Genomic DNA, 19,111 nt, shown 5'->3' on the forward strand with positions numbered 1-19,111 from the left:
CCTGTCCTACTCTGTACAAACCCAGGCTCATTGTCAGACAGACGCACAAACCTGCGCTCACTGGTTTCTACCGTTGTTAGTGCTTAACGCTGCCACCAGGTGGCAAAAAAAAATCTCCTTTTAACCAAATTTCTGACAACTTCAGCTTCCATGAAACACATTCATGTGATAAGAAAAATAAGTTTTTGTTGATTTGTATGAGATGGTTGTAACCTACTCTTTATCTCCTTCCATAATCAGCATGTATTCGTTCTCCGTCATCAACAACCAGCACTTGCAGTACCTGTGGGACTGGAGTCAGCACAACCTGACTATTCGGGCTGGACGTCTCTTCTTCCGTCGGAACCCCAAGCTCTGCATGTCTGAGATCCACACAATGTGGGATAAGACGGGAATAACTGTGAAGCCAGAGGAAGGTGACTTCCGTGACAACGGGGAAAGAGCCAGCTGTGAGTACATTCACATGAACTTTGAGAGATTGACCAGCACTTTTGTTGCGTGGGATCTTCACTGCAGATGCATTCGCTTATTGTATTTGTCATTGAGGGTCCTTCTCCGTCACAACAGGTGAAAGCCACACATTGACGTTCAAGTCTAATGTCACATCAAGCCATATGATCAGGCTGACATGGGAGCACTACCGGCCGCAACTCTACGGAGACCTTATCAGCTTCATAGTCTACTACAAGGAGTCGTGAGTACTCAGAAGACAAAGAATTCATTATCCTCTGTAACACTCTTTCTCATTATAAAATTGACTCTACATTGATACAGACTGGATATTGGTGAAGAGTTTTTTCATACAAAAACATATTCTATTTTGGACCTCTTACTTGAAATTCAGAACTTAAACACTTTTTATGGAAAAAAAAACAAACCTCCTAGATGATCGTGTCTTTCTGGTTTTGGATTTTTTAGCTCATTCACAAGTACTGTCCCTGTGTGCACCTCACCTTACTGCCAGTTATTTTCCAAAGACAGTGTTTGAGCTTCTGGGATTAACTTCCTGACTTTGAGGCACTTTGATTTCAGATGACCTATAGAAGAATTTATCTAATGCAAAAATGCAAAAATGTGTTTTACTTTCATACCAACAATCAGTTTTGATATGAGTGGATGTACTTTTTTTATTTTCTTTTTTGTAAATAGTGGGCATGTCATTTTTAAGTCAAATCCCTTTTTGTTAATGTGCAGCCATGTTTTTGTGTCTTTTACCAGCCCTTTCCAGAAAATCACAGAGTTTGACGGCCAGGATGGCTGTGGCTCAAACAGCTGGCACATGGTGGATGTGGATCTTCCTCAGGATAAAAACACTGACCCAAAAGTCAGCCTTCAACACCTCAAGCCCTGGACCCAGTATGCTATTTTTGTGAAGGCCATTACCCTGCAGGTGGAGGACAAACACATTACTGGGGCAAAGAGTGATATAATCTACATTCGCACACGCCCATCGCGTAAGTCTGACCATCAGTCCGTTCACACCCGTACTGGAGCTGTTTATTATTTCTAATGATGTTTTTTAAATTATTAATGATGTGACCTTCTCAGTAATTACTGTAAGAACCAGATGAACGCTTTAACAACATTTAATATAAAATACCATGACTTTGGCCCTATTGCAGTGCCATCTGTGCCTAAAGATGCCCGTGCATATGCCAACTCCTCAACTAAGCTGGTGGTGAGGTGGTCACCCCCAGTCTTTCCCAACGGCAATCTGACCTACTACCTGGTCCGCTGGCAGCAGCAGCCTGAGGACAGGGAGCTCTACCAACATAACTACTGCTCCAAAGGTCTGCATTACACATTCTCTAAAATAATACGCATCTTTTTCATTGTCTGAGCTTTCCCACTGATTAGCCCTTCCTTGTCATTTAAAGGAATAGTTCAACATTTTGGGAAATATGCTTATTTGCTCTCTGGATGAGAGTTACTTTAGAAGATTAATACTGCTCTCATGTCTATATGTAAAATATGAAGCTATTGTTTTTACACTTTGATTTTTGTATGGACAAAACAAGATATAAGTTGATAATTAGTGAGCATTAGAGATGTTGGTAGGCAGATTTTTTTTTTTTTTTTTTTTTTAACCTTTGGGCAGAGTCTGGTTTCCAACTTCTTCCAGTGCTAACCTAAGCTAACGACATGCTGGCTGTGGCTTCATATGTGCACACAGACATGAGAGGGGTTTTCGTCTTACTCTTGGCAAGAAAGCGAATGAATGTATTTCATGTAATGTATTATTCTTGGTTTCCCTTAAAACAGAGCTGAAAATCCCAATCCGGATCCCAGCGACAGGGCTCACAGACATGGACGAGAACACCAAGCCCACCAAGTCAGACCTGGCAGGGGCAGAGAAGGGCCCATGCTGTGCTTGCCAGAAGACGCCCGAGGAGAAGGATCGGGAGAAGGATGATCGCGTCTTTTTTAAAGTTTTCGAGAACTTCCTTCACAATGCCATCTTTCTGCCGAGGTATAGTAAGCCACAGATGGCGATGTAATATCGGCTTCACAGCGATCTCCTTAAACTGTTTACAGCTCCTGCTCTGTGCCTCCTTTCATTCTGCGGAGCTTGCCATCAAAGAGCTTCACTTGTTTGCCTTGATGGGTCAAAATGAAGAATGAGGTGGCGGCCCGGGCGTAATGGCTCCTCTGTGAAGCTGACAGGATCCGAGCATGGGGGCGTTGATGGACCGGACGGGGGTTGAGCCGGCCCGCTGGGCTCAGCCCTTTTGTCAGGCGGTGCAGATGAGGAGACATGCTGAGTAGGATCCAAAGCCTTCTTAGCGCTCTTGTGGCTTTCTGTTGCCATGGCAGCGATGGCACAGGGGATGTTAGGACCTAGCAGGCATCAATTTAGGCAACACAAACAAACCCAGGAGAGATATGTGATTAAGGAGTCTGAAGGGCCTAGTTTGGCTGCACACTCTTAGCTGCTTAGGCTTTTGTTCCCCACAACAGGAACTGACATTTGTGGTGTGTTATCATTTAACTTTCTCGTGGCTGCGGATGTTTAACTGTTTCAAAGACTCCATCTCTTTTCTTCTCCCACACTCCTATACTCTCCTTTTGACAGTCACACACAATCTATGTGTTTGAGAGCTGATGTCAGAACACATCACTGGGAAACGCAGAGACCTTTGATATACCTGTTGAATCTAACTAACAACACCCAGCAGGCATCTTACAAATCCATATCTTTAAATGATGCCTCTGAGCCTCCAAAATTCACTCATACAAACAGTATTAAAGTGCCCTTCTTTTTTCTCTCACAATGCTCTTGTGGAATTGGATCAATATGTCTTTGCAGCAAGAATAATAAAACATAGCTTTCAATTATAATTGAACTCATATCTACCCCCCGTCTCTGGCTGTACTGATTTGTTATAGTATAGCTGGCTAGGAAACAGGCGGGTGGCAGGTCCCAGGCCTGTAGCGAAGGGCTCAGCCGGTGTATGCACAGACTCTCCACTGTAACAGAGCCAGCATTATTACAAACCACTCCAGAGAAAGGCCTCGAAAATCGGGGAGGTTTTTTCAAAAGTTCAGGGTTTAGACCAGGGGTGAGGGGAAAGAAGGCGGGTGAAAACAGAAACAGAAAGAAGAGGAAATGTTTTCCATTCTGTCCCTCTCCACTCGGCACTCCACTCTCCTCCTCCCCTTGCACGCTCTCTTTGTCCGAGACTCCTTTTCTTTTTTTTTTTTTTTTTTTTTTTTTTTTTCTGGAGCGAGACAGCTGCCAGGAAATGTACAGTGAATCCATTTGGAATTTAAATGAATGAGGGAAGAGCCCCATCAGTGCTAGCATACAAACAGAAAGTAAAGAAGACAGACTGATTTACTGGAGGAGGGGAGGGTGGCTGCACAAAGAGGATGACTGCCAGTATCTGTTTAGGAGACCTTGTGGTATGATCCAAAACCTGTTATCAGCTGACTGGGTAATTTATTTACTGTACTCCCTTGCTGTAGAAACTCATGATGAAACTTAGGATAAATACATACAGTTACCTCTTCTTCCGTTGGATCCAGAGATATTTCAGTCTTTTTTTTTTTTTTTTTTTTGTGAGCCTGCTATGTGTTACTGCAGTTAAGGCCAGGCACTAATGAGGTGCCCTACTAGCAACAAACTGAATGTGTAGTCACGGCTTTCCTTTCTGGATTCCATTGCGTAAAGGTAGATCTTTTTTTAGCGGGCGAGGTCAGGACACTAACCGTAGTAACTCAGTAGTTATAAGGTCATGCTTCAGTCAGCTGACGAGCCTTCTCACAGTGTTAGGACCGCTCTGCTTAACCTAAAGTTCTTATGGCGCGTACGAAAATAAGATCCTCAGGTTTTCTTTCATCTGGCCTCTGAGTGACGTCTCTCCATGTCTCGGCATCTTGTTCTATCGCTTTATTACAGGATAGTTCAAGGTTTACTAGTCAGTGCGAACCAGAGTCATGCATCTGTGTCTTTACTTTCATGTCAGTTTCCATGTATTTTTGCTGTGTTGTCAGTTGTAACTGATAGTATTTGAGTGCTGGACTTTGGATTGTACTGCACCAGCAATGACTGTCGGAGAGGAATGTTAACATGTCAGTGCGACTGGTCTTTCCCACGGATCTGTCTGTGTCTGTACACTCCTCCTGTAGGTGTTTGTCTGCTGAGACACAAAAGATACTTGACCTTAGCTTTGCTCAGATAGGTCTCTTAGTTGAGCATTTTATTACTCTTTGTAGTGCTGAAAGGATTAGTGAACAGGCAGAAAAGTAATCAGCAACTATTTTGATAATAGATTTATTGTGCAAGACTCTTTTTACAAGCAAAAATGGCAAACATTCTCCTCTTTGAATTTCTCTATTGTGAGGATTTGCAACTTTTCTTTGTCTTGTGTCATTGTAAATAAAATATCTTTGGGTTTTGGACTGTTGGTTGGGGAAAACAAGCAATTCTTAGGTGTCACTTTGGGCTTTAGGAAAATGTGATGGGCAGTATTCACTATTTAAGTAATCGAGGACTGAAGCGGCAGATTAATCAATAATGACAATAATTGTTAGTTTCAGCACTAATTTCCAACATACAGTTTGAATCATTTGCTTTATTTGCTTTTTCTGAGCTGAGCTGTGTCTGCTGAGATAAAACCCAGCCATCTGTCCATGCTGTCCTCATACTGTTTCAAATAATTCCTAAAGATTTATCACAGTTGCAAGAGCTCTGTAAAGGCTCCACATACTTGACATCACCTGTTGTCACCTGCTGTCAGTGCAGCTTTCATTTTTTCCAACTCAGCCAGACCCAGGACTCTTTTCTTTGTCCGTCTCAGTTTGCTAAGCTACAGGTTTCACAGGTTACTGTTGAAGGTGCGTGTAGGCAAGGTGCCCCGAGCCTCTGCTGCTGCCACAGTTGCAGCTGTCACCGGCTGCTTGCCCTCAGTAATGACGATGTCCAGCTCCAGTCTGGCTCCACAGCTTATCCTCTATGAGACCACGTGTCCATTCACCACAATGCCATCCATTTGGCCGCTGGAACGTGGTCATTATGATTGAACATGTTGGTTCAGAATGTCGGTGACACGAAAATACAGGCCATATTTTCCCTTGCTCTCTCTCCATATTTCAGCTTTTTATACTCTTTTATTGTTGATTGGGATAAGCTGGACAGCAGCGTTGGATCAGGTTTTTTTCCCTGCAGTGGAAAAATCTATCTGTGTCAGACTATTTTTCTTTCTTTGTCTGTCCACCTCGCCATGTTCTGTCTGACCTCATCCTTCTACACAGCTCAACAGGGAGTAGTATGCTGCGTCTGGACGCATGGCGCGCGTACACACACATACACACATACGCACACACACGCATCAACACGCAACGCACACACTCACTCCAGAGGTCCAGCAAAATGCTTAAGCTTTGTGTAAAAGGCTTTTGGGAGTTATAAACCTGCAATAATTTGTTACAATAGGATATACGGTATACCTTTTTGGCTTTTATTGTCATAGTAGAGCTCACTGTACGTAAATCGACTTAACCTCTGTATTTCAGACCTCCAGACCGTCGACGCAGAGATGTTTTTGGTGTGGCTAACAACACACTGTTTCATGAGGGTGTTGGTAGGGGGAACACCACCCTCGGTCCAGGGGATAACAGTACAGATGGCATTCCTCCTATCAAAGAGTACGCCTTCTCAGAGGACAAGAGCACAGCAGAATATTTAGAGATCCCCAACCTGCGGCCCTTCACAGTCTACCGCATTGACATCCATGCCTGCAATGAGGAGGTGGGGCACTGCAGCGCTGGAGCATTTGTCTTCTCCAGGACCAAACCTGCAGGTGAGAAACTAACCCGGATGCAATCAATGATGGAAAGGTGGCACAATGTGCAATAACACCTTTTCTGAAAATGTAGACATATTCTTGTCATAATATTGTGCGTGCGTGTGTGTGTGTGTGTGTGTGTGTGTGTGTGTGTGTGTGTGTGTGTGTTTGTGTTTGTGTTTGTGTTTCCCAGTCAAAGCAGACGACATCCCTGGGAAGGTGATCTATGAGAGGAGTGACAAGGCTGAGGGTTGTGTGGTGCTGCACTGGCCGGAGCCCATCATGCCCAACGGACTCATCCTGATGTATGAGATCAAGTTCCATCTGGGGAGTGAGGTGAGCCAGGCTGGTATAATTAAAGATCCCCTCAGACACATTTTAAGACATATAAAGACAGTAATCATGCTGCTTGGGATAATCGGGTTGGGTCTGATATGGTTTTTCCACAAAAAAAGTTAAAAATGATTAAAATTACATCTGCTTCTTCTCATGTATTGAAAAATGCTGATGTTTTACTGTGAAAAGAAAGACATCTCCTACCTTACTGAAAAGTAAACTCTCAGTGAATGTTCAGTGGAGTTCAGATTTCCACATCATACGTATAAGGTGCATATTGGACCACGATTAGCTCCAAACTAGTTGCAACGCCACAAATTCTTATTCATATGAACGCGTCTTAAACTCAAATTTAAGGTGAACGCAGAGAAACGCTCCACTTTCAGGAGAGGAATGTAAACACAGCCTTGCGGTGTCAAATTCTACACATGCATCAATCTGCACAGCGAAGGCCAAACATCCAAGTGAAGTAACAATACGCAAAATACATTTTCGAGTGGAGGGGGGCTTAAAATATTATAAATGTCAGTTCACAGGACATTTTATATTTTTCACAGGTGACCAGTAACTTCTTATAGTCCCTATACTGGCTTAAACGTTTTTTCTTTGTGAAATCTCAGTTTTACACCCCTTACCTGACCTTGACTCTTCAAACATGAACCACTATGTGTTTGTTTTTTAGCCCGAGAAACATGAGTGTGTGTCACGCCAGCAATACCGTGAGCACAGAGGAGCTCGGCTGACCAACCTGGGTTCAGGAAACTACTCTGCCCGTGTGCGCGCCACTTCTCTAGCAGGGAACGGCTCCTGGACGGAGAGTGTGTCCTTCTACGTGCCTCCACCCAAACGTAATGCAACGTTTCTCACACATTAAAAACTGTATAGTGACTTTTTTTTTCTCCTGACTAATTTAAAGTAGATAAGACATGGCACCTTTGCGAGTGATAATCACTCTCATTTTTCTGTTCTGTCTGAAAGGAGACGATGGTGTTACATTCTATTTGGTCATCATAATTCCCATCATAGTGACACTTTTCATTGCCAGCCTCACCACGATTCTCTTCTTTGTGAACAAAAAGAGGCAAGTATCTTTATGAACATGCTTTCCGCATTGCCAGACGATGTCGCTTGATTATGTTGTTATACCTCGCTATGCTCATGAAACTTAACGACTGGTATAATGTTAATTAATGTTAATGGGTGTTGTTTTCATAAGCATTCCCCTGTGCTAAAGAGTAGACTTCCTGTAGAGTATTACGTGTCCTTTCCACAATCAGAGCTGACTGCCGGCTAACTGTGCTGTGTTCGTGTTAACAGGAATAGGGACAGGTTGGGTAATGGAGTCCTTTATGCATCTGTCAACCCAGAGTACTTCAGTGCTGCTGAGAGTAAGAACATTGAATATCTTCTCAATTTTTCACTTCTGTATTTTAGTGTGTGCACGTGGTATTGACATGCTGTCGGTTGTTTCGTACCAGTGTACGTTCCAGATGAGTGGGAGGTGGCCAGGGAGAAGATCACTATGCACAAGGAACTGGGCCAGGGCTCCTTCGGTATGGTGTACGAAGGCATTGCCAAGGGGGTGGTCAAGGACGAACCTGAGACACGAGTGGCTATCAAGACGGTCAATGAGTCGGCCAGCATGAGGGAGCGCATTGAGTTTTTGAACGAGGCCTCTGTCATGAAAGAGTTCAACTGTCACCATGTGGTAAGAGGGACACATCCTAAAATGGTCGCCATCGGGCACCTGAGTCAGAAGAGCCTGAAATAAATGCATATAATGAATGATAATTCATCACAATGTGGCTAAAAACACCAACACAGTGTAATATTGAACCCAGTTGCCAGAGAGGTACTTTCAACTGTCATTATTTCCTAATTAATCTGCGTAGAAGTAGAGAGAAAGAGGTCAGCAGGTCACGAGTGCTGAGTGCGCTGTGGTTGTCTTTACCCAGGCAGCTACAGCCTGAGGCAGGGTTCAGCCTCCTGGAGACTGTGTACAATCTCTCATCAGCATGATCACAGCCTCATTAACTACGTTAAACGGATGTGTCAAAGATTTTCCCTTTGGAAAGCTCCTGTTACAGCCTTTTTATCAAGTCTGACTGCCAAAAAGCCAAACACTCAATTATTAAATTCCATTTGAATAATTTAAAGGAAATTGATTTTTTTTTTTTTTTTTTTTTTTTTTTTTAGAATTTTCAAAGCAAGTTCAAGAGAAACTTTTTTCTAATACAGATCTAAGATGTGAAATATAAACAGTTGAACGATTTTTGCTTGTTCCGTAGAGTGCTTCAGAGGGAATGTAGAGTAGACGATCTACTGTACCTTACTAGCTACTCATTTTATATAGCATATACTATATACTAATCTCTGTAGTAATCTGTTCTAGTTTTATAATAACAGGAATTCGGTTGTACTATGGATTTGTTATGCAACTTTTGACTCATCCCACCCGACCTTTGTTGTATTGTGATTGGTGCAGGTGCGGCTGCTGGGTGTGGTTTCACAGGGACAGCCAACTCTGGTGATTATGGAGCTGATGACCCGTGGAGATCTCAAGAGCCACCTGCGCTCTCTGCGCAAAGAAGTAAGCAGCTTTTCCGTCCCACGCACACGCACACGCACAGACACACAAACACACACTATATCAGATACAGTCTCTTATGGAAATTGGTGATGGTCTGAATGGTCTTACTTACATCCTGTCCCTCCTTTTTCCTGCTTTCTTCAACTCCCTTGTGCACACTTCCAAACACAGCATCCATCCCTCACTTTGTAGTGCTTAACCTAAGAAAGCAGAGAAACCTGACATGAAGACAGACTGAACAGTGTTTTACTGTGCTGTTTACACTCTCACCTCATCTCCTCTCGCTCGGCCGCAGAATGCCACCAGCCAGGTCCTACCCCCGCTCAAAAAGATGATCCAGATGGCAGGGGAAATCGCTGATGGCATGGCGTACCTAAATGCCAACAAATTTGTCCACAGAGATCTCGCTGCCAGGAACTGCATGGTAGCGGAGGACTTCACTGTAAAGATTGGAGGTAAGTCAAGTTAATGCGATGCCTTCAGCTTCCCTTGGTTGCTCAATGCTGAACCCACTCCGCTGGCTTCGAAAATAAGTGTTTGGATTTCAGTGATTGCCTGAGGCATTGGAGTCTTGGAGGAGGTGAGGGGAATGGATGAGCTCTCAGGAGCTTCCTCTCCCACACAGAATGAGTGATATTCAGTGGCTTCCCCAACCTCTATTTTCATTTTTTTCTTCAGATTTTGGCATGACCAGAGATATTTATGAGACGGATTACTACCGAAAAGGAGGAAAGGGCTTGCTGCCTGTCCGCTGGATGTCTCCAGAGTCGCTGAAAGATGGCGTGTTCACTACAATGTCTGATGTCTGGTATGAGAGCACATTACTCTCTTACATACACACACACACACACACACACGCACACACACACGCCTGCATAATTCATGCCTAGATGTCTGCATAATGTGTGTTGCTGAGTGTGTAGAAACACTAAAACTGTTCATGCTGTGGAGTCAAATCTGTAAAAACATACAGATCGCTTCACGGCCATTTTTTACTTAGCAGTTTGAACATGCATTTCCTGTCATGACAGGTAGTAGTTCCAAAACTATCAGAGTCTTTTGGCTTCCAGCTGGGTCTCTGGAACTTCCTCTCTCAGTGACAGAACAGTATAGAACAAGATAATTCCTTTTACTTTTTTTTTCCAGCGTTTGGTGAAATCTCATCTCATTGTTCTGCCACATTTTTCTATCAGGAACGATATTGTTCTAGAGAAATACAAATGTTTACTAGCTCCCTTGCAAGTTTTTGTTTCCCAATTCAAAGTGTCCCGCGGGCCAGTCCCTAAGAGTGGGCTTAAACTGCTCCAGATGTTCTCAAATGAGAGGTTGCAGTGCCAGCACAAACCCACCTCCACATTTGCGTACTATATCTTTCTCTTTGATGTTGTACAGATCAAGTTTAATGTAAGATGAACCCATTCCGGGCTCCATAGGAAGCCACAAGTAGGTGACTTTTATTTTGTTGGTAAAGAAAAGCTTTCTGAATGTGGCTTTGTCTGTCAGCACAGGACTGTTTCAGCCAGTTATATGCAGTGTTGTAATAAGGCTGTTTCAAAGACTGTTGAGTGTACTCTCAGAACTCATGCCAGTGGTGAAAATATGACTAACAAGAGTGAACAAATATTGTGTTCTTTGTTAGTCAAGTTGAGATTTTTCTTCATGAATAGTTTCATAGTTATCTCGGTGCAGGGTAGCTTGAGGTCAAGCTGAAGTGACTTACTTTATACTTAGGCTTGTCCTGCATTAATGAAATCCGTGTGATCCACTGACTGGTACCCCGATACACAGCTTACATTATTCTTAATCATTAGGCTGACAAGCGTTAGGTTTAACATGATGTAGATAACATAAGGAGAAGTATCTGCTGATTCATGTTCTCTTATGTTGCCCTCCAGCATTTCCAACTCAGTAAATGTTGCCAGGTTACACTTGCTATGAACATTAAATTTTAGTGAACAGCTTGCTCTTACTCTAGATGATGGAGGAATTTAATGTTGCAGCATTTAAAGCAGCATTGGTCAGTTTTTATTTATTTTTTTTTGTTTTTTGTTTTTTTTTGGCATCTTGGGACAGAAATCAAGAGAAAGTTGAACATTACAAACGGTGTACAATTTAATAGTTAAAATTTATTTCAACACAGGTTTGGAATACTATTTACAGAAATGTAAATTAAAGCTGCATTGATAGATTTTTAAGCCCACTCAGGGACAACAGTAATTTGACACAATGTCCATATAATAATATTGATAAGTGCAGCTTTAAAGGGCCATACCAATGTTTTTTGCTCGCTCCATCAAATATACTGTTGGTTTGCTTTGTCTTTGCTCATTAACTGTAAATCACGTATAGAATTAAAAAAAAATTCAGTCTGCACTTCACGTCGCATTACCACACAACTACACAGTACAATTTACCACAATAAAAGAAAGGATGTTGCCTAATCCAAGCAAGTGAGCAGGTTTTCAGTGAAGCCAAAAAAAAACAAAACACTGGCTACCTTCAAGGTGGGGAACGCACATTTTAGAAGCAGACAACACCACGGCATGCTTTGAAAGATGGTTAGTAATGGAAAGTATAGTGTAAATGATTTGTAATAAGAAGGAAAGTGAAGAAACCACAGACTCCACCACATTGTCGGTCACTGTATTAACAATGTTTTGGTCCTAGGACCGTCATGATGTAAAATTTATTGAGATAATTAATTGAATTTTATCTGATGAAGATGTGAGGGCCAAGATATCATTAATCAAATCAACAAGTGGGATTGACTGTGTGTGGGATTCTTTTGGTTTCTTCACACGCACTGTAAACAGCATTGAGCTAGCATCAGATAAGAGCCAAAAATGTAAACGTATTTTATGAAATTGTCATCGCATCTCTTGCCATAGGTCATTCGGTGTCGTGCTGTGGGAGATCGCCACCTTAGCAGAACAGCCTTACCAGGGCATGTCCAATGAACAAGTGCTGCGCTTCGTCATGGAGGGAGGACTCTTGGACAAACCTGACAACTGCCCTGACATGCTGTGAGTGTCTTTGTATCTGTGATCAGCAACGGCGTAATATCAACCATTTTAGATCTTCCAGGTTTAGGTTACAGCACCCCTGAAGGATGTATTGTTTTATCCTCTACTGCCACAACCTTTCATGCCTTCTGTCCCATTAATATTTCGTGCCAGCATCTATTTTAAGTTGTGGTTTTAAGTGAGTAGGATATCATGTGGTGTGCATGCTAAGGTAGAGCCAAGATGAGGGCTGACATTAACGTCACAGGTTAAATGCGGTCCGTTGACAACATGGCTTCAGTGGTCAGCTGGCAGTGAGAAGCCTCCTCACCCGTCGGCCTCGGCCCATAGAAGGGGTGCCACGACCTGTGTGTGAAAGATGCCCACCATTCCTGCTGCCGAGAACGCGCACGAGTACGGAGATGGTGTCTCCCTCTCCCTCAGGAAAGGGAGCGAGAGTGACAGAAAGAATTCCTTAATGTATTTATAATTGATTAATGAATCAACCGGGCTGTTAGAGAAGAGAAAGCCCAGCATGCGTGTCAGCATGCAGTGCTGCGGATATGCATTTCTCGTCTCCCTCTCTGACCTCAATAAGAAGGCATTCTGCTCCCTCCCCTCCCACTCTCCATGGCTGACCTCACCTTAGAAAGAGAGTGCGAGTAGAAAAAAAAAAAAAAAAAAAACAGTGCCGAGTGTTGTGCAGACACACAACCTCTGGTTTCTATGGCAGCCTGACTATTTTGTCCTGATTGCAGGAGTGTGTGGATTGTGTTACAGAGGTGGTGGGGTCGCCTCCTGGTCTCTGAGCTACAAACAGGGAAGTCAGGCTGCTGCCACTGGTCACCTCTGCTGTACTGACTTAATCAAGATTTCCAGAAGACTGCTGAAGTGTAGTGAAGCCAGAAGTCCATACAAAGACCGAATAGAAAGATACAGGAAGTGGACAGAATAATAGTCAGTGGGATGAGTCACATTTGGAGAGCTTTAAATGTCTCCTCCTTGTACTGTGTTTCCCATGGTCAGGTAGCTGTGGGTCACTGATTGGATTTCCCATGTTTCTGTCTACAGTTTCCCTAAGACAAAAGTGCATTCTCTCTCGCAGGGTTGGGCCAAAATTAAACACAGACTCTGATCATATTAAACATCATGATTTATTGTGAAATGTTCAGTATCACTTACAGTGCTGTTACACACAAATGTTTTACCATACTACGGACATTGCATGTGTAACGTTTTTCAGTTCTGCTGCAAGAGGTTCCATTTTATCTGAGTGTTTCAAGGACTTTTTATCCATCCTTTTGGCTGGTGAAATCTTGGTTGTGTCTATGCAAATTTTTTATAAAAGCCTGACCCCTTCAAAATCTCACCATCAAAGCACCATTTTAACACAACCGCTGTTAAATATTCACTTATGACACTCGGTATCTATTAATGTGATGGAAAAGTATGACACATGCAAGGGGATTTAACTCCAACTCATATTACTTCTCACTGTACAGACAGTGCAGGGGACAAAATTTCAGGACTAAACTCATTTTTTTCTGAGCAATCAATGGCACCGTCTTGGCCTTCAAAAAGTAGCTCAGCCAGTCAAGCTTTATTTATACAGACCATTTGGTTCATTAAAAAAGAATTTAATGTATCAAATGGACAAGAAGTGTAACAGAGGTTGGAGTTTGACATTGAGGAGCTATCTTTATACCAGCTAAAAATCCTGTTGAGTTGTTCTTATAGAAGACATGTACACATCCCATGTACCACTTTGACCGGTCGCGTATTGCGAACGTCACTGATGACAGGTCAAATATACTGTAAGTCAATTTAGTTTAATTACAATAGCATGCGTCTGTGCGCACCATGATGGGCAGGATGCTGACAAGAAGTCAGAATTTACTGCAGTGTTTGTTTTCCAAGTTTGCATCAACAAGCCTCGTGTGCAGCAACAGATGGTGGGGGAAGCAAGCAGGACTAACGAAGACAGGTTACTCTGGAGCATCGGCCCAGCGCCAAGCATTCCGCGTCTTTTCACGGGAGGTCTTTGCTGCCTGGGTTTGGACATCTGAAAATCAACTTTAAGACACTTGCTGCGCTGCTGAAAAACAAAGTCAGAGCTGCCCCCCTGCTGCTTCAGAGTATGAAATGAGGCGCGTGCTTAGGAAAGCTCTACCCATAATTCCTCTGTGCAGAGGAGCTGGCACCCAGCTGCAGAGGCTGTTGTAGACTGCAAAGAGACCACTGGGAGAAAGGGAGAGAAGGAAAACAAGAGAGAGGGAACAGCAAAAGTGGAGGAGAGATGACCGAGGTGTTTATGTCAGCAGGCCTTAGAGTATTCTTAGCTTGTTTTTGTTTAATTGAAGTTGTGGTGTGTGGTGTAGCACCACACAAAACTGTAATAATTCGCCCTTTTATGAAGTTGTTTTGACATTCCCATAGCTCAGCTGCTGGCCTGGCACAGTGACCTTATGTATGATTTACTCTGCTGCTGACCACATGCTACATTACTGATCTTACTGTATGTGTAGTCATGTAGCAATAAAAAAATCACATCCACATTTCAGATGTCTCAATTTAACTGCCATTAAAGATTGTTTTTAAATTTACATGACATATGTATAAAACTGAAAGTATAAGACCTGGCAGCGAGTTTGGGATACATGTATTTATACTTTGTCCACTATTTCAATGAACTGTAGTTAAGGTAACATTTCACTGGACAGTATTAAGTGACATAGTTGACAGTTCTGCTAAGATAACCTGGCAACAACAAACTTGCATGAAATCAATCAGCAAATCCGAGGAATAAGGCCAGGTGGGATTTTACACATCCTTTTTAGCATGTATAGCTGCCTCCATCAGGCTAAAGGTACATACATTACGTTTGCACCCACGAACAGGAGTATTGAACAAAATGCGAATGTTTGAGCCTGTTTATGTGGATTTAACACTTTGTCGATTGCTATGAAAGGCACAGATTGAATTTCTGGGAACAGGGAAATGAATCAAAACATTCGTTCAGAAATCCACTGAAGTTAACAGCAGTAACCTAGTGAGTTGTAGTATAATAGTCAAGTTTACTGTACTATATTAATGTACAGTATACATAGTTTTTTCTTAAAAATCAATATAGTTAACTGAGTTTTAGGGCAACAGAGTATTAAATAGGATTTACACTTTAGTGTCTTCTGCCACCTGCTGGTGAGAAACATGAAGTCTTCCCACTCTGGAGTTTTAGAGAATAGGGTCACATTTTGGTCAATACTCACATCCCCCCAAAGGTACATTGGTTTCTGTCAGCACTCCTCGTCTCCATATTGACTGTGAAGTAATCCCTTCCGAGGACAATTACACTGTCCACAGCTCTCATTATGTTCAGCTGAAGTTAATGTGAGGCTATCTTCTAGAGGTGTGATCTTTGTAGAAAATTCCTAAAATCACTGTATGAAATATATATATATATATATATATATATATATATATATATATATATATATATGAGTATTGTATTACACCTTAAAGAACCTATGCTTTAATAACAAAAAACACCAAAATGAACACTCTACTCTACATTACTAACCCTTTTATCTTTTGTGTGCCACTTGCAGGTTTGAGCTGATGAGGATGTGCTGGCAGTATAACCCCAAGATGCGTCCGTCCTTCCTGGAGATCATCAGCAGCATCAAAGATGAACTGGATCCTCCCTTCAGGGAAATGAGCTTCTTCTACAGTGAGGAGAACAAGCCGCCAGACACAGAGGAGTTGGACATGGATGTAGAAAACATGGAGAACATTCCACTGGACCCTGTATCCACCAGGCAGCCCTCAGCGGCCGCCGCCCCCTCGTCGGGGTGTACAGGAGGCACGCCGCCTCCTTCTACCCAGCAGTTGTCCCCCATCCAAGGCCCGAGCACTCCATTGCTGGGACCTGTGTCTCCCTCCTCCCCGGGCCCGGTTGCCTCAGCCTTGGCGTCTCCAGGCCAAGCCTTGGACAAGCACTCAGGACATGTTTCGGCCAACGGGCCTGTGGTGGTGCTGCGGCCCAACTTTGACGAGATGCAACCCTACGCACACATGAATGGGGGCAGAAAGAACGAACGGGCGTTACCACTGCCCCAGTCGTCGGCCTGCTGATATCAGACCAGCCCTTCCTCCTCGTTCTCTTACACAGGGTAACACAAACCTCTCCTCCATCTCTTAAGGAGGGATGGATGAGGTAAGGCATGACTTTCTTCTACTGCGTGCCAGTAGATGGCCTCTCCACTCCTTTAAGGTCAAACATAAACTCTAAAAACTGAAAAATAACACAGAAACCTGCTAAAGCATTTGGATTTTGGTGGCTCAGACTCGACACTGGGGAACTTCTTCCTGTGCAGCCTGTATTTCAGTCATTGTTGCGTATGTCCTTCAAGTAGGAAAACAATACAGGCATATGTATCCGGACTTTACAGATTTAGACATGAACATTAAGAAAATCCTTTTTTAGCATATCTGCCAGCAAATCCAACAGAAGAGCACTTTTTTCCCTGATGCTTTCAGAGAGGATGTTGTGGATATCAGTGTGTGTATTTACACAAACACGATTCTCTCTATAATACGGTATAACTCGATTTCTAAAATGACTTTACATCAAAATGACTTTGTTTCCATGAGCAGACTGGCTCATGTCACGTGAGGATGCCTCAATTAGAAAGTTTGGACTAAGGTAATTTTTTCATTTTCCTCTTGAAATTTCTGTGGGCGTAGATTCCCGGCAGGAGTGGGTCGAAATGGAAGAGGAGGGCCTATTTTGTATCTGCCAAACTGTTGCCAAATCAAGCTTTTCCCCCCAATTTCATGCAGGTCTCCCTTCTTGTTTAAGGCTGTGATTCAGAGTTTTGATAAGTTTGTCTGGGAAATAATACCAAAATTGTTTGGTGTGTGTGTGTGTGTGTGTGTGTGTGTGTGTGTGTGTGTGTGTGTGCGCGCGCATATAACAGGACCGAAAACAGTGTTACTGTGGCGATGTGCTGCATTCACACCTGCAGTCAAAGTTTTCTCAGAATATGCAGCGTCTGCGCTGGGGATGGAGTAAATCCAGCAAGGCTTGTGAAGAGAAACAAAACACTAAATAAGTGAACTGCACAGAGAGAAGCCAGTATGAAAGCAAGACTGAGTTTGTTTCATTCAGGATTTCAAATGTCGAAGCAAAGGCGTCTTTAATACAATTTTAAGTTGATGTTTTTTCAATCGACACTAACAGTATGAATTCTTAAATAATAGATAATAACCGATTTAGTAGTTAAGTAACCACTAGCATTATGATACAATTAAATGATGGCAACAAGATTCTTAGATATACAAATCTACAAAGAGATAAGTTGCTTTTTGAGAAAAAATACCCAACTTTCATTAGTTCCAGGTCCTCAAATGTGAGGTTTTGCAACTTTTTTTGTCCTGTGTGATAGTAAACTGGGTATGTCAGGGTTTTTGACTGTCGGTCAGACGAAAGCAGAAATTTGAAGATATCCCCTCGAACAATCTTCACTATTTTTCATATACCAAATCCAAAACAATTGGTAGATTAATTGATAACGAAAAAAAATCATTCTTTGCGGCCCCGTATTTTCATATAATTACATCTGTAAAGCCTGCATGCTGCTACCGTTCATCGCTTTCGTCATTCGAACATCTGAGGGAAGTGCACATGTGACTTGAGTCAGCAAACTCTGAATCACAGCCTCCGTCTGTCAGCATCAGACGTCCCACACTGCAAAAACACTGAACTTCACAACCAAGGGATACGACTCTGCTGCCTCCACTTTCATTTATTCAAAGCTTATCTAACATTTTTTTGAGTGTGGATTTCATGTCGGAGTTGATACTGCTATTCAAATTAAATGGCACCAAATACACCACCACAAAAAAACTGAGTCTAAGACTTGAGACAGAAAATGAGAAGGTGTTGGATCAGTAAAGATTTTAGTAGCCTAGAGACAACTTTTAAGTCACAGCAGGTCTCTTTTAGAATAGTCATTAGTTTCTCTACATTTCAAACACATATAAAGGTCTTACAGTTGTATTTTAGACTGCAGGATCGTTTTTATACACATCATTGGTTTTGTCACTTTTTTAAACCTTTTTACGGTTCAAAATGTTTGCCTCTATGTCTGTACAGAACAAAGCTGCTATTTTATTCTTTTTCTCTTTTGGATGTTATATATAAAGGAATCCTTCAGGTTTGGTATTTTATGGTCTCCACTACAGTCCATTTCTTATATCTTCAAACTCTGTTTAAAAAAAAAAAAAAAAAAAAAAAAACTTCAAAAAAATCTACAAAAAATAAGATGATTTAGATATAAAAACATTTTTTTCTGTTACCCCAAAAGGTTTTTCTGTAACACTACATTTTGTTCATCGCCTTTTATTTTTATGAAATGTTTCTTCTGTATTTGTTTTGTGGATGTCTATATTATTATTATTATTATTATTATTATTATTATTATTATTATTATTATTTGGAATGGACACCTTAGCTCGATGTGTGAGCAAATACTTTCTGCACCCTTTTTGTACTTGTTGTCTAGCACTGCGCCTAGCATTGCCCTCTAGGTGCGACTCAATCTCAGGTCAAAGTAAAGGCTTTGCTTTCTCCACACATTCTCATGATCGTCCTCTACTGGTTTCACCCTGTAACAACCCCCACCCCCCCTCCCAAACCCCACACACACACACACACACACACACACACACACACACACACACAAACGCCCCATCATCATGTTTGCTGAGTCCAATAGTGCCCTCTCTCCTTCCCACTGGCCCCTCACTGACCTCTACAACAGACTGTACCTGTTTCCCCCTGGTGCCTCCTCCTGAAGTCAGGATTAGTTCCAGTACACAAGATACTTACTTTATAC

General features: G+C 42.3%; 1 protein-coding gene across 4 annotated transcripts in view; it reads left to right on the top strand.

Annotated features, from left to right (window-relative positions):
* Positions 1-18,450, top strand: part of igf1ra (insulin-like growth factor 1a receptor) — an 82,208-nt gene extending 63,758 nt beyond the window's left edge. Inside the window, exons 7-22 of one of the 4 annotated variants that reach the window (XM_040132670.1) lie at positions 241-449; positions 568-694; positions 1,219-1,454; positions 1,623-1,790; positions 2,263-2,470; positions 6,016-6,302; positions 6,481-6,623; positions 7,306-7,471; positions 7,602-7,704; positions 7,941-8,011; positions 8,102-8,331; positions 9,109-9,213; positions 9,509-9,668; positions 9,892-10,021; positions 12,102-12,236; positions 15,821-18,450. In XM_040132670.1, the coding sequence (XP_039988604.1) occupies positions 241-449; positions 568-694; positions 1,219-1,454; positions 1,623-1,790; positions 2,263-2,470; positions 6,016-6,302; positions 6,481-6,623; positions 7,306-7,471; positions 7,602-7,704; positions 7,941-8,011; positions 8,102-8,331; positions 9,109-9,213; positions 9,509-9,668; positions 9,892-10,021; positions 12,102-12,236; positions 15,821-16,346 (3,004 nt within the window). In that variant the 3' untranslated portion in view covers positions 16,347-18,450. Of the gene's footprint in view, positions 1-240; positions 450-567; positions 695-1,218; positions 1,455-1,622; positions 1,791-2,262; positions 2,471-6,015; positions 6,303-6,480; positions 6,624-7,305; positions 7,472-7,601; positions 7,705-7,940; positions 8,012-8,101; positions 8,332-9,108; positions 9,214-9,508; positions 9,669-9,891; positions 10,022-12,101; positions 12,237-14,132; positions 14,956-15,820 lie in introns of those variants that run through there. The other 3 variants (XM_040132671.1, XM_040132672.1, XM_040132673.1) reach the window with 3 other exon arrangements.
* The last annotated feature ends 661 nt before the right edge of the window (positions 18,451-19,111 follow it).

This window comes from Xiphias gladius, chromosome 8 (genome assembly GCF_016859285.1).
Source record: "Xiphias gladius isolate SHS-SW01 ecotype Sanya breed wild chromosome 8, ASM1685928v1, whole genome shotgun sequence".
NCBI lineage: Eukaryota > Metazoa > Chordata > Actinopteri > Istiophoriformes > Xiphiidae > Xiphias > Xiphias gladius.